General features: G+C 50.7%; 3 protein-coding genes across 3 annotated transcripts; all 3 read right to left on the bottom strand.

Moving 5' to 3' along the window:
- Positions 1-335: 335 nt before the first annotated feature.
- Positions 336-3,725, bottom strand: GUITHDRAFT_117289 (hypothetical protein; the record flags this gene model as incomplete). The annotated part of the gene is made up of 7 exons (XM_005823433.1): positions 336-394; positions 448-496; positions 884-1,987; positions 2,230-2,304; positions 2,703-2,792; positions 2,861-3,099; positions 3,344-3,725. 7 exons carry the CDS (start codon positions 3,723-3,725, stop codon positions 336-338), a joined length of 1,998 nt encoding a protein of 665 aa, XP_005823490.1.
- Positions 3,726-6,932: 3,207 nt separating this feature from the next.
- Positions 6,933-7,843, bottom strand: GUITHDRAFT_145676 (hypothetical protein; the record flags this gene model as incomplete). The annotated part of the gene is made up of 2 exons (XM_005823432.1): positions 6,933-7,023; positions 7,092-7,843. 2 exons carry the CDS (start codon positions 7,841-7,843, stop codon positions 6,933-6,935), a joined length of 843 nt encoding a protein of 280 aa, XP_005823489.1.
- A 3,750-nt stretch (positions 7,844-11,593) lies between these two features.
- GUITHDRAFT_117288 (hypothetical protein) lies at positions 11,594-13,799 on the bottom strand (the record flags this gene model as incomplete). The annotated part of the gene is made up of 7 exons (XM_005823431.1): positions 11,594-11,908; positions 12,024-12,373; positions 12,493-12,556; positions 12,966-13,001; positions 13,138-13,359; positions 13,506-13,565; positions 13,623-13,799. 7 exons carry the CDS (start codon positions 13,797-13,799, stop codon positions 11,594-11,596), a joined length of 1,224 nt encoding a protein of 407 aa, XP_005823488.1.
- Positions 13,800-15,526: the final 1,727 nt, after the last annotated feature.

Raw genomic sequence — 15,526 nt, 5'->3', positions numbered from 1 at the left:
GTTGTTTTCGGGCTTGTGTTTTGTGTGTGATTGTGCAGCTTCTCGCTGTGGACTGTGTGCCTGCCGGTTCAGCTTGTTCCTGCTTTGTTTTGCTTGAGGCACTTTTTACCCTCTGCCAGTAAATCCTATAGTCACAGGTAGGTATAGGATAGGATTTACTGGCAGAAGATAAAAAGTGCCTCAAGCAAAACAAAGCAGGAACAAGCTGAACCGGCAGGTACACAGATGTTTTGTTTTGCTTGAGGCACTTTTCAGTTACCTTCTGCCAGTACATCCTATACGGGTATCGCGTCTGGGGATAGTATAGGATTTACTGGCAGAAGGTAAAAAGTGCCTCAAGCAAAACAAAGCAGGAACAAGCTGAACCGGCAGGCACACAGTCCACAGCGAGAAGCTGCACAAACACACACAAAACACAAGCCCGAAAAGAACCAGCACTGCTGGCACCCAGACGCGGCAGCGCCAGCCCAAGCGCGAAGCCGCGCAGACAAGCAGCCTAAGGGTCAGGCAATCAAGCAACAAGCAGCAGGAGCATGCAGGAGGAATAACATCCCTTAGACGCGATACCCGGAGGCAGCCGACTGACCACTGTCAGTCGAGACGTCCGCTGCCGCCACAAAGCGGGCGGCCGCGGACGGAGAAAGGGCAGCCGCCGACAAGGAGCCGGCGTTGCCCGGGGGTCCGCCTGGGGCAGCGGACGGAGGGAGGCTGGACACAGGAACACGGTACCGCTCGAGGTAGTCCTCCTCGCTAGCCTCCGAGTCAGCGGTAGCCGAGTCAGCGGTAGCCGTGACGGCGGCGACGCCGCGGCAATGCCCAAGGACCGGCGTGACCCGACCGATGCCGGGGAGGAAGCAGGCGAGCTCGGACCAGCAGCAAGCACCCCAGTGGTGTCGAGCTCTCCGGAGGCACCCGACGTCACTGTGAGGGACGGAGACGCCTCCGAGTCGCCAGCTCCGCGCCGATCGTCGGGGCCACTCGAAGGGTTTCCCCCATCGGAGTCGGAGACCTCCGGCGAAGACTCCTCGGGCGACTCGACAAAGTCCGAGGAGGAGCTGTCCTCTGGCTCGAGAAGTGCTTGCGCCCGCAAGGGCGTCATGCGCCTCGCACCAGACAAGAGCGCTTCCAGCGTCAGCTGCATGGTGAGGCGCTGATAGGTGGCGGCGCGTTTGCGAGCCAAGACCTCAGCAGCAGGTCCGTCATCAGGCACGAAGTGCCGACCAAACGCCGCATCCTCAAGAGGCATCGAGCGCTGAGCAATGATGTCCGCCAGATACCAGATGAAGCGGAGGGTGTCAGGATGCAGGGTACCGTCCGTCGAGATGGCAAGAGGGATGAACGCTCGAGGAGGAGTAGGCATAGCATATGCAGCGCGATGTTTGCGAATCTTCTCAGACGCTGCAACATGGAGGGCGTCGAGGTTGACCTCCCCCCACTTGGTCAGGTCGGCAGAGCTACCAATGTAAGGGTGGACCAACGTCACGTCCGCCATCAAGCCCTCGTACTGCTCGGACCCTCGATCGCGGATTCCAGGGATGTGGATATCGCCCTTCATCTTGCGGCCATGAGGATGGGAGGGTACCTGCCGTCGAGAACGAGGATCCCCCACTGTATCGATGACGCTCTGAAGACCAGCTTCGTTCAGCATCGACCGAATCGTACGAGTAAGGTTGTCATGCGCCGTGGGAAGCTTGGAGGATCGGCGTTTGCAGGTCTGGAGATGATGTGCAGCAACGGAGGGGTCGAGCTCGCGCTGACATCCATCACATTTCGTCGGACACTGGCAGATCGGCATGCCATGGAGATAGCAGTCGAGCATCTGAGCATAGCGGTGCGGGAAGGCCTTGAGGGGGTAGTAGCTCGAGACTCGCATCGGAGAGTGGCTCAGGTCTCGCTCAGGAAAATGAGCGAAGATGGTAGACTGCAAGACCCTATCCTGCGACTTGAGCGAGTGTGTCCTGCGGCTGTGCAAGGTGAGGATATCACGCTGCTGATCGGTCAGCGCAGCGCGAGCATGCACATGGCGAGGGAAGACGCGCATGACAAGAGGGGTCACATTTCGCTGCGCAGGGGGAGGAATGAAGTGCTCATGAGACGAGTCGACGAGAGCGCGCAAACCAGGGATGTGTACCACAGATGCCGGGGGGCGTCCTGCGTCATCAGGCACAGCAGCCGGGGCAGGTGGGACTCGATCGCCGCGCCATCTGCAGCCGGTGCAGGAGCCCTCACACGACGGTAGAGGATCGCTCCAGCATTATGAACGAAGTCGTGCGCCTCAACGAAGAAGGTCGCCAGAGGATGTTTCTGGGCACGGAGAGATCTCGAGCAGTGAACGTCCAGGCTATGAGGAGAGGGCAGCGTCCGGGACATCGGCTGGTCAGAGTACCAAGCGAGGAAGCGAGCGATAGCCGTATAGTAAACAGCGGGGTGTAGACCCTCAGAGGGCGTGAACTCGTCCCCTCCCCGACTATGCGGAAGCTCCCGCTTGAACCTCGCAAACTCTAGCAGGTCGGGATGCGCGGCGACTCGGCGAGGTACTGCGAGGAAGGCCAGCGGTGGTATTTCTCAAGCGCCAGGTGGACAGAGAGGTCAAAGCGACGAATCTGTGATTGGACCCGCGGGTATATAGGATTTACTGGCGGGAGAAACGGAGAAGACCCCTGGAGGAAGAAGCGCAGCTTCTGGAGATGGCTCGCCCTCACCAGCGTCTTGAACATGAAGCCATGCTGGACGAGCCCGAGCTTCGAGAGCTCTTCGTTGAGGGTAGAAACCTTCGCTCGGAGCTGACTAGCCTGGCATGAAATCCATCCGAGCGCGTGCCGATAGGCAGGCCGCCAAGTGTAATCCCGCCAGTGACGACCTCGAAGTGAAGAAGTTGAGTCTTGAGACGGCGCTTAAGGCTCTTCTTCAGCTGCGAGAGATCAGGGTGTTGATGCCAGGAGGGGATGTAAACTTTCGACTCGCGAGGTTGAATCTCGAGCTTCAGATCAGCCAACATGTACTTCTTCATAGCGGACGTAGCTGCAACGGCATCCTCGAGTGGACCGACAAGCACGACGTTGTCAGCATAGGCCAAGACTCGAACAGAGGGAAAAAGCTCTGCGATATGGAGGAGCAGGGGGTGGATACTGTGGCAGAAAAATACGCTGGAGGGGACATCGCCCTGACAGACGCCCGAGGTACACTGAACGGAGGCTGACTGACTTTTGTGAAAGAGTCGAAGGTCAGCAGAGTCTCCATAGTAGCTGGAGAGGTAGGAGGCGAACAAACGGAGATGCTCGCAAGAGGGCAAGCGAGCGCCTTCAGTGATGCTCCCATCAAAGTAGTCCGACGCGACTCGCACGTCCCTCGATTGCATCGAAGAGAGCCTGGCGGTCGAGGGAGTTGAAGGCGTTCTTTGCATCCAAACTCACCAGCACTGTGGGGTTGGCAACATCCTCATCATCACCGCGAGCGTGAAGGGGCAGGAGCGCTGACGCGGTTTGCGAGAACTTCAGACAGCCGTCTCGATCGAGTCCGAACTGAATCGCTCGAGGGTGAGACGAGAGGAAGTGCTGGTCAAGAAATGAGCGAATCGCTGCCAAAGCAAGCTTCGTCGCGAGTCGACGGTGTGCAGAACCGATGACAATTGGCCGGAGACCAGGTTTATCAGCTCCCTTGGAGAGGGGAATAAATCTGCCTCCTCGACGAATGGCTGACAGGGCAGGAATAAGAAGATCCGGCATTTGGCCAAGAAGGACCCCTTGGAGGAGTATAGGATTTACTGGCAGAAGATAAAAAGTGCCTCAAGCAAAACAAAGCAGGAACAAGCTGAACCGGCAGGCACACAGTCCACAGCGAGAAGCTGCACAAACACACACAAAACACAAGCCCGAAAAGAACCAGCACTGCTGGCACCCAGACGCGGCAGCGCCAGCCCAAGCGCGAAGCCGCGCAGACAAGCAGCCTAAGGGTCAGGCAATCAAACAACAAGCAGCAGGAGCATGCAGGAGGAATAACATCCCTTAGACGCGATACCCGGAGGCAGCCGACTGGCCACTGTCAGTCGAGACGTCCGCTGCCGCCACAAAGCGGGCGGCCGCGGACGGAGAAAGGGCAGCGGCCGACAGCGGCGGTGGTGTTGCGGCTGCGGCTGCGGCTGCGGCTGCGGCTGCGGATCCATTGTGGGCTGCGGCTGCGGCGGCTGTGGCTGTTTCTGCCTTTGCCGCCGCCCTCGCGAGGGCTGCTGGGGCGGTTGCAGCTGCTCCGACTCCTGCAGCTGCTGCTGTGGGAGGGACGAGGGCTGCAGGTGCCGAGGTGACCGCCGAAGTTACTGCTGCTGCTGCTGCTGCTGCTGAGGCAGCCGACTGACCACTGTCGAGACGTCCGCTGCCGCCACAAAGCGGGAGAGTATAGGATTTACTGGCAGAAGGTAAAAAGTGCCTCAAGCAAAACAAGCAGGAACAAGCTGAACCGGCAGGCACACAGTCCACAGCGAGAAGCGGGCGGCCGCGGACGGAGAAAGGGCAGCCGCCGACAAGGAGCCGGCGTTGCCCGGGGGTCCGCCTGGGGCAGCGGACGGAGGGAGGCTGGACACAGGAACACGGTACCGCTCGAGGTAGTCCTCCTCGCTAGCCTCCGAGTCAGCGGTAGCCGAGTCAGTGGTAGACGCCGGTCCTTGGGCATTGCTGCGGCGTCGCCGCCGTCACGGGCGGAAAAGAACCAGCACTGCTGGCACCCTCACGCGGCAGCGCCCAGCAGCAGGAGCATGGCGAAGTCCGAGATGAAGCTCCCTTAGACGCGATACCCGGATGCATCCGGCGACTGACCGCTGTCAGTCGAGCCTAGGGAATGGATTTACTGGCACTGAAAGGTAAAAAGGGCCTCAAGCAAAATAAAGCAGGAACATGCTAAACCTCCTGGCACACAGCGCACAGCGAGAAGCTGCACAATCACACACAAAACACAAGATCGCCAGCCCAAGCGCGAAGCCGCGCAGACAAGCAGCCTAAGGGTCAAGCAATCAAGCAACAAGCAGCAGGAGCATGCAGGAGGAATAACATCCCTTAGACGCGATACCCGGAGGCAGCCGACTGACCACTGTCAGTCGAGACGTCCGCTGCCGCCACAAAGCGGGCGGCCGCGGACGGAGAAAGGGCAGCCGCCGACAAGGAGCCGGTGCTGCCCGCCGGGGGGTCCGCCTGGGGCAGCGGACGGAGGGAGGCTGGACACAGGAACACGGTACCGCTCGAGGTAGTCCTCCTCGCTAGCCTCCGAGTCAGCGGTAGCCGAGTCAGCGGAAGCCGCCCGTGACGGCGGCGACGCCGCGGCAATGCCCAAGGACCGGCGTGACCCGACCGATGCCGGGGAGGAAGCAGGCGAGCTCGGACCAGCAGCAAGCACCCCAGTGGTGTCGAGCTCTCCGGAGGCACCCGACGTCACAGTGAGGGACGGAGACGCCTCGCCAGCTCCGCGCCGATCGTCGGCGCCACTCGAAGGGTGTCCCCCATCGGAGTCGGAGACCTCCGGCGAAGACTCCTCGGGCGACTCGACAAAGTCCGAGGAGGAGCTGTCCTCTGGCTCGAGAAGTGCTTGCGCCTAATTTGTATGTTGTTGTATCCTTTGTAAAATGTGCTGTATCGTATCGTAGTTTCAAATGATCATCCGTGCTATCTACATAAAGGACATCGTTGGCATCCAAGCCCTGAGCAAATAAATAATTATTGACATCTTTGTAATTTGTTGTTGCCCCTTCTCTTATAAACAATGAGCCTTGAACCCTAGTTGAGCCATTTATTGTTAGCTTCATACCAGAGACAGGTGCCGTGCCAATGCCAAGCAAATTTGTTGCCGAGTTAAACTGTAAGATCTCATTCAGTTTGAGATTAAGCTTATTTGTTGGAGGTGTTGATGTGGTGTCAATATAGAAGTCTTCTGCGTTGAACAAGAGTTCTAGCTTCTCTGTTGTTTCATCTATCTTTAAACAATGCGCATCCTTCACACCCTGAGCAAATAAATATGAATTGACATCCTTATAATTAGTGGTTGCCCCATCTTTTATCTCTAACACACCCTGTATCTTTGTCTTGCCATCTATGACACAGGTGACCCCTGTTTGTGTTGTCGTGCCTATGCCAACCGTTCTTGATGTGGTGTTGAACTCAATCACCTTGCTTAATTGACTATTCAGCTTGTAAGTTGGAGCCGCTCCCGTGTTATCAATATAGAAGTCATTGGTATTGAATAGGAGTTCTAATTTTTCTGTTGTTTCATCTATTGAAAGACAATGATCGGCCTTGACCCCCTTGATAGCTAAATAATCATTTACTGTTTTTATGATTGAGAATGTATTTGTCCCGCCATTGAAGGTGCCTATCTGGATGCTGCCATTTGTTTTTATGTTTCCACCAAGAAACAATATATCGCCCTTGTGTGCTGTTGGGTAAGTGCTAATAGGATCTGTATGGATGCCAACAGTCTTCAAAACTTGGCTTGTGTCATATTTGATTACGCCGGCATTCTCAAACTTGCTTTCAAGCTGAAATGTCGTTGCGTCCTTCTCAAAATGATCCGTATTATATCTGAGCGGTATGTGCTCATTAGTGCTATCTATGTGTAGAACATCGTTTGTATCCACTCCCTTCGAGAATAGGTATTCATTAACATTCTTATAATTTGTTGTTGTCCCATCTTTAATCTCTAAGATACCCTGAATTTTTGTCTTGCCATCTATCACGCATATATATGTTGCTATTGGGTCTGTCCCTATTCCAATTGCGTCGCCAGTAGCATTCTTTTTTATGATACTTCCAAGAGATAGTTTGAGTTTTAATTTATGCGTTGTTGCCTCCTCCTCAAAATCATCAGTGTTAAAATCTAAGAATAATAGCTCATTGCCTATTTCAGGCGCTAGAAGCTGTTCAGCATCATTTATTTTCAAGCAATGATTAGATTTAACTCCCTTCAAAACCATATAATTGCTTAGGCTCTTGGTTGTTGTAAATATGTCTGTGGCGGTGCTGAATGAACCAAAATGGACATCTCCTGTAAGGTAAATATTGGCATCAGACAAGCCATAAAGCAATAAAGATTTATAGATTGTTGTGCCATACGTTGAGATAGGGTCAGCATTGATGCCCGCAGCGTTGTTTAAGCTATTGTATCTATACACAGAGGCCATATCATTGAGCTCATCTAGGATGGCTTGGATGCTATCACCTGTGAATGTATTATAAGTATCGCCCTCGGCCACTGGATCATATTCACCTTCTCCTTTGTATTTGCCATTTATGCGATCCCATACTCTCTTAGTGAAATCATTGATAGCTGCTCCAAATTTCCATTTTAAAATCTCATAAAGAACTTGCCCTACAAAGAGCACTGCTGTGCTGTTATTGATAAAGTCTATCTGGCCTTGTAGATCTAGGAGGTCCGCTGCTACATCTGTAAAGCGTTGGTCTTGGCTAGCGTTTGTATCAAGAATTCCCGATATGTCTGTTTGATGGCCTGTTACTTGATCTGCTAGGCCTTGTATTGTCAGAGTGAATTGGTTATCGCTGGCTTTTAGTCCTGCTATATCTGTGACGTGCTGTGCGATCTGCTGTGAATTGTTATCTACCGTTGTAAAGAAGTTTGTCAGATCTAGTGCTGCCTGTTCATAGTTGCCATCCGCGAAATTCTCAAATGCTGAGAGGACCTGATTGATATTGTTGATGCTTGTTGTGTTGGCCTCGTGTTTCTGTGTGTTGTCTTGGACTGTTGTCTCGATCCCTTCAATTCTACCGATGAGGCTGCTGTCATTTACTGTGCCACCATCTGTGGTTGTTCCTAGAGTTGTTTCAATGTTGTTAATTTGCTCCTGCATGTCTTCAATAGTCAGCTGCAGAGTAGAAGAACCCAAAGAACCTATATAATCATCTACTTGATTTATATATTGTTTCCACTCATTGTGACTATATTTTAATATATAAAAATAAATTAAATGATCAGCACATCAACAGTCTCAGAAGTTGAAAAGCCAAGAGGCAGCAAGGCCGGTGAAATTGTTTTCAATGCCAAGGATGGCATTAAATGGTCAGAATTTAAGGACACATATGCGAAGTATCTTGACACATCGGCTTTTTATATAATAAGAACACCCAAAACAATCAATGGAAAGGGTGATTTGATAAAGCTTGGTATTTCTTCTATTGGTTCTTCTGAGATTATAAGAAGATTATCAGATTATGAACGCTATTATGATGGTGATTTTCATGTGTTACATCTTAGAGTGTGGTATAAATATGTTAAAAACACAAATCAAACTAGATCACCGCAAGAAAAATATGAGCTTGAGGTTAAAAGAAAGATGAAAGAGGTCACAACAGCTCAATATGGTAATGAGTGGTTTAAACATGAGGATCTAGATAAGATTTATGAGGTCATGAAGGGCATGGATAAGTCAAACAAACCTATTGAGTACATAGCACCAAAAAGGAACCCACCGCGTAATTCAAAAGATATCACAGTGGATACCTTCATCAAAAGAAAGTACTCGCATCGTTTTTATATTGGTGTGGTGTATCGTATAGACAAAGATAACGAAGGCACATGGTACAGTGTGATATTCTTTGATAAAGACAAGGTAAATTTTGACGATGTCGATGTGTTGAATGTTGTAGAGGCAAAAGATGGTAGGAAGTTATTTTCTGAATGGGAGCAGAAGAACGAAGAAAAAGCAAATAAATATAGAAGTGAATGGGTGAAGATTAAGAATGAGTATGGATTAGATCTTTAGCGGGGATAAAAGCTTTTTAGATGCTTGTAGCATAAACCCCTTTATGACTGCGAGTGCGATGTGCGGGGCCTTCTCCTTGTTCTATCCTTTTTTGGATCTTGACCACCTCTACGTATGGTCTTGTGTTCTTCTTGGGGATACAGTACATATTCTTCCCGTGGTTCTTATCGTTCCACTCTCTAAGGGCCTTTGACCAGCTGTTTGAAGCCATTGTTTGAATTTACTATACCATGACATTTTTTTTGGAGGGGTAAGCTTGACACCGATTGTGTCTAGCACATTAAATCTAGTCCAAGGTCTTTCTAAGGCCTCGCAATAATAAATTTTCCCTTCTTCTAAAAGCTGATAAACCATTTATTAATACTTTATAAAATTAGTAATTCATAATACATATGTGAGTTGTTGCCTTCTTTCTTCCAAACAGATAAAGCTTTTTGTACTCATCCTCATCACTATTAATGTAGTCTCTAAATAATAGTTTGAAAATCCAATTATTCTCGTGACACATTAGCATCTTGCTATTAAAATTTTTTAAGCCTCTCATTATTATGTACTCATACATATTGAGCTTTTGCTCTGAATAAAAACTATTACAAGAAGCTAAATATGGAGGATCTAAAAACATAAACACATTATCCTTATCATATTCTTCAATGATGTCAGAACCATCCTTGTTAAAGATGGTTATATCCTCAGATGTAAGAAAGTCATACATTGGACAGTTTGAAAATTTGAACTTCTTACTAAAACGAGACTTATAACGATCTTTGATAGGAAAAAGGGCTGCTTTTAAGTTGAAATATGTATTAGCCATTATATAACCGGATAATCCACTGGTCTTTATAAAATCTTTATATTGTTCAATTGTTATCACAATCTCATCATCCTCGTTTCTGATAATATCATTTATCTCTTTCTCAATCTTTTTCATCTTCTCAGCATCTCCAGATCTAACAAGGGTTAGAAGCTCATATAAATTCTTGTCAGTATCATTCAACACATACTTAAATCTTTTTGTTGGGAATTGCCTCCATATGTAATAAGACATAGCACAAGACCCACAGAAAGGCTCGCATATCGTGTCAATATTTTCAAAATTTATCTTTGAATATATATGCTCAACCTCTTCTCTCTTATTACCAACGTAAGGAAAGAAGAAATGGTTTTTCATTTACTAATAACGCATATTTTATTAGTAATTCATAATACATATGTGAGTTGTTGTCTTCTTCTTGTTGCCTTCACTACGTAAAGAGTTTTGATATTGCTTTTTGTACTCTTCTTCATCATTTATGTAGTCTTTGAATATTATCTTGAAAAGCCAATTGTTCTCGTGACATATTAGCATCTTGCTCTTGAAATTCTTAAAACCTATTTTCACTAAATATTGATACATATTAAGCTTTTGCTCTGAATAAAAGTTATTATTTGATGCTATATATGGAGGGTCTAGAAACATAAAGACATTATCCTTATCATATTCTTGTATAACTTCACACCCATCCTTATTTAAGATAGTTATGTCTTCTGTTGTTAAGAAGTCATATATTGGATAATCTGAAAATTTAAACTTTTTATTGAAACGGGACTTATAATCCCTGACTGGAAACATACCAGCACGCATGTTAAAATATTTATTAGCCATTATGAAGCCTGCGAGTGTCTTATTTCTTATGAATTTATTGTATTCTTCTTTTGTTATAATTATTTCATCATCCGCATCTCTGACCATATCATTTATCTCTTTCTCTATCTCTTCCATCCTCTTTTCATCTCCTGATTTCATCAAGCTAAGAAGCGCATATAAATTCTTGTCTAAATCATTTAGAACATACCTAAATCTTTTTGTTGGGAATTGCTTCCATATGTAATAGGACACAGCACAAGAACCACAAAAAGGCTCGCATATTGTGTCAATATTTTCAAAATTAATCTTTGAATATATATGCTCTACCTCTTCACGTTTGTTACCAGCATATGAGAATAAAAAATGGTTTTTCATTTATTAATAACGCATATTTTATTTGTAAGCCCGCCTCAGCACATCGAATTACATTATATATTTTTGATCTCATGTGACTGTCCTTATATTAGTGGTATCATGCCCCCTGCGCCATTTGTCTCACAATATCTCTATTTTTTTTCGTGCGAAGTTTTTCTGAACTTCTTAAAAATTCTTTTACCATTTTGGTGCGGAAAAATATTTCACACGAGAATGGTAACACAATTTTAAGAGAGTGTCAGAAATACACACTGAAACATTACATCATTTTTCTCATGCGAGTTCTCACAATCTCTCAAAAATATCCCTCACCATTATGGTGCGGAAAAATATTTCACATGAGAATGGTAAGAGAATTTGCGAGGTGCTGCGAGAAATACACAGGAGAAAATAAGGCCATACTTATATTAGAAAAGGCCATACTTATATTAGCCATACTTATATCCTTATATTAGTGGTATCATGCCCCCTGCGCCATTTGTCTCACAATATCTCTATTTTTTTTCGTGCGAAGTTTTTCTGAACTTCTTAAAAATTCTTTTACCATTTTGGTGCGGAAAAATATTTCACACGAGAATGGTAACACAATTTTAAGAGAGTGTCAGAAATACACACTGAAACATTACATCATTTTTCTCATGCGAGTTCTCACGATCTCTCAAAAATATCCCTCACCATTATGGTGCGGAAAAATATTTCACATGAGAATGGTAAGAGAATTTGCGAGGTGCTGCGAGAAATACACAGGAGAAAATAAGGCCATACACGAGATTTAAAAAAAGGCCAGCGGCCTTATGAGAATGATGCCAAAACGGAGTGGGAGAGAGCCCCATCATTCATTCCGCAAGGGCGTCATGCGCCTCGCACCAGACAAGAGCGCCTCCAGCGTCAGCTGCATAGTGAGACAGGGTACCGTCCGTCGAGATGGCAAGAGGGATGAACGCTCGAGGAGGAGTAGTCATGGCATATGCAGAGCGATGTTTGCGAATCTTCTCAGACGCTGCAACATGGAGGGCGTCGAGGTTGACCTCCCCCCACTTGGTCAGGTCGGCAGAGCTGCCAATGTAAGGGTGGACCAACGTCACGTCCGCCATCAAGCCCTCGTACTGCTCGGACCCTCGATCGCGGATTCCAGGGATGTGGATATCGCCCTTCATCTTGCGGTCATGAGGATGGGAGGACGGTACCTGCCGTCGAGGATCCCCCACTGTATCGATGTCACAGTGAGGGACGGAGACGCCTGTTTCCCCCATCGGAGTCGGAGACCTCCGGCGAAGACTCCTCCTCGGGCGACTCGACAAAGTCCGAGGAGGAGCTGTCCTCTGGCTCGAGAAGTGCTTGCGCCCGCAAGGGCGTCATGCGCCTCGCACCAGACAAGAGCGCCTCCAGCGTCAGCTGCATAGTGAGGCGCTGATAAGGATGATAGGTGGCGGCGCGTTTGCGAGCCAGGACCTCAGCAGCAGGTCCGTCATCAGGCACGAAGTGCCGACCAAACGCCGCATCCTCAAGAGGCATCGAGCGCTGAGCAATGATGTCCGCCAGATACCAGATGAAGCGGAGGGTGTCAGGATGCAGGGTACCGTCCGTCGAGATGGCAAGAGATAGTATAGGATTTACTGGCAGAAGGTAAAAAGTGCCTCAAGCAAAACAAAGCAGGAACAAGCTAAACCTCCTGGCACACAGCGCACAGCGAGAAGCTGCACAATCACACACAAAACACAAGCCCGAAAAGAACCAGCACTGCTGGCACCCAGACGCGGCACCGCCAGCCCAAGCGCGAAGCCGCGCAGACAAGCAGCCTAAGGGTCAAGCAATCAAGCAACAAGCAGCAGGAGCATGCAGGAGGAAGAAAATCCCTTAGACGCGATACCCGGAGGCAGCCGACTGACCACTGTCAGTCGGCTGCAAGAGGGATGAACGCTCGAGGAGGAGTAGTCATAGCATATGCAGCGCGATGTTTGCGAATCTTCTCAGACGCTGCAACATGGAGGGCGTCGAGGTTGACTTCCCCCCACTTGGTCAGGTCGGCAGAGCTGCCAATGTAAGGTCCTAATGGATTTACTGGCAGAAGGTAAAAAGTGCCTCAAGCAAAACAAAGCAGGAACAAGCTAAACCTCCTGGCACACAGCGCACAGCGAGAAGCTGCACAATCACACACAAAACACAAGCCCGAAAAGAACCAGCACTGCTGGCACCCAGACGCGGCACCGCCAGCCCAAGCGCGAAGCCGCGCAGACAAGCAGCCTAAGGGTCAAGCAATCAAGCAACAAGCAGCAGGAGCATGCAGGAGGAATAACATCCCTTAGACGCGATACCCGGAGGCAGCCGACTGACCACTGTCAGTCGAGACGAGCGGCTGCCCGGCCACAAAGCGGGCGACCGCGGACGGAGAAAGGGCAGCCGCCGACAAGGAGCCGGCGTTGCCCGGGGGTCCGCCTGGGGCAGCGGACAGAGGGAGGCTGGACACAGGAACACGGTACCGCTCGAGGTAGTCCTCCTCGCTAGCCTCCGAGTCGTAAGGGTGGACCAACGTCACGTCCGCCATCAAGCCCTCGTACTGCTCAGACCCTCGATCGCGGATTCCAGGGATGTGGATATCGCCCTTCATCTTGCGGTCATGAGGATGGGAGGGTACCTGCCGTCGAGAACGAGGATCCCCCACTGTAAATCCTATTCTAACTGTATCGATGACGCGACGCTCGACCCCTGGAGGAAGAAGCGCAGCTTCTGGAGATGGCTCGCCCTCACCAGCGTCTTGAACATGAAGCCATGCTGGACGAGCCCGAGCTTCGAGAGCTCTTTTACCTTCTGCCAGTCAATCCATTGTTAGTTCGTTGAGGGTAAAAACCTTCGCTCGGAGCTGACTAGCATGAAATCCATCCGTGCCGATAGGTTGTCATGCGCCGTGGGAAGCTTGGAGGATCGGCGTTTGCAGGTCTGGAGATGATGTGCAGCAACGGAGGGATCGAGCTCGCGCTGACATCCATCACATTCCGTCGGACACTGGCAGATCGGCATGCCATGGAGATAGCAGTCGAGCATCTGAGCATAGCGGTGCGGGAAGGAGTCCGATTTACTGGCAGAAGGTAAAAAGTGCCTCAAGCAAAACAAACGCGGCAGGAACAAGCTAAACCTCCTGGCACACAGCGCACAGCGAGAAGCTGCACAATCACACACAAAACACAAGCCCGAAAAGAACCAGCACTGCTGGCACCCAGACGCGGCACCGCCAGCCCAAGCGCGAAGCCGCGCAGACAAGCAGCCGAAGGGTCAGGCAATCAAGCAACAAGCAGCAGGAGCATGCAGGAGGAATAACATCCCTTAGACGCGATACCCGGAGGCAGCCGACTGACCACTGTCAGTCGAGACGTCCGCTGCCGCCACAAAGCGGGCGACCGCGGACGGAGAAAGGGCAGCCGCCGACAAGGAGCCGGCGTTGCCCGGGGGTCCGCCTGGGGCAGCGGACGGAGGGAGGCTTTGTTTTGCTTGAGGCACTTTTTACCTTCTGCCAGTAAATCCATTAATACTGCTGGACACAGGAACACGGTACCGCTCGAGGTAGTCCTCCTCGCTAGCCTCCGAGTCAGCGGTAGCCGAAACCAACACCGCCCGTGGCTGACGTGGCCCGTGACGGCGGCGACGCCGCAGCAATGCCCGGCCCGTGACCCGACCGATGCCGGGGAGGAAGCAGGCGAGCTCGGACCAGCAGCAAGCACCCCAGTGGTGTCGAGCTCTCCGGAGGCACCCGACGTCACTGTGAGGGACGGAGACGCCTGCGGCCAGCTCCGCGCCGATCGTCGGGGCCACTCGACGTGTTTCCCCCATCGGAGTCGGAGACCTCCGGCGAAGACTCCTCCTCGGGCGACTCGACAAAGTCCGAGGAGGAGCTGTCCTCTGGCTCGAGAAGTGCTTGCGCCCGCAAGGGCGTCATGCGCCTCGCACCAGACAAGAGCGCCTCCAGCGTCAGCTGCATAGTGAGGCGCTGATAGGTGGCGGCGCGTTTGCGAGCCAAGACCTCAGCAGCAGGTCCGTCATCAGGCACGAAGTGCCGACCAAACGCCGCATCCTCAAGAGGCATCGAGCGCTGAGCAATGATGTCCGCCAGATACCAGATGAAGCGGAGGGTGTCAGGATGCAGGGTACCGTCCGTCGAGATGGCAAGAGGGATGAACGCTCGAGGAGGAGTAGTCATGGCATATGCAGAGCGATGTTTGCGAATCTTCTCAGACGCTGCAACATGGAGGGCGTCGAGGTTGACCTCCCCCCACTTGGTCAGGTCGGCAGAGCTACCAATGTAAGGGTGGACCAACGTCACGTCCGCCATCAAGCCCTCGTACTGCTCGGACCCTCGATCGCGGATTCCAGGGATGTGGATATCGCCCTTCATCTTGCGGTCATGAGGATGGGAGGGTACCTGCCGTCGAGAACGAGGATCCCCGACTGTATCGATGACGCTCTGAAGACCAGCTTCGTTCAGCATCGACCGAATCGTACGAGTAAGGTTGTCATGCGCCGTGGGAAGCTTGGAGGATCGGCGTTTGCAGGTCTGGAGATGATGTGCAGCAACGGAGGGATCGAGCTCGCGCTGACATCCATCACATTCCGTCGGACACTGGCAGATCGGCATGCCATGGAGATAGCAGTCGAGCATCTGAGCATAGCGGTGCGGGAAGGCCTTGAGGGGGTAGTAGCTCGAGACTCGCATCGGAGAGTGGCTCAGGTCTCGCTCAGGAAAATGACTCAAAGATGGTAGACTGCAAGACCCTATC

The sequence above is a fragment of the Guillardia theta genome, assembly GCF_000315625.1.
Source record: "Guillardia theta CCMP2712 unplaced genomic scaffold GUITHscaffold_108, whole genome shotgun sequence".
In the NCBI taxonomy this organism is placed as follows: Eukaryota; class Cryptophyceae; order Pyrenomonadales; family Geminigeraceae; genus Guillardia; species Guillardia theta.
Note: the sequence above shows the minus strand (reverse complement) of the source record. Positions and strands in the feature narration are given on the sequence as shown.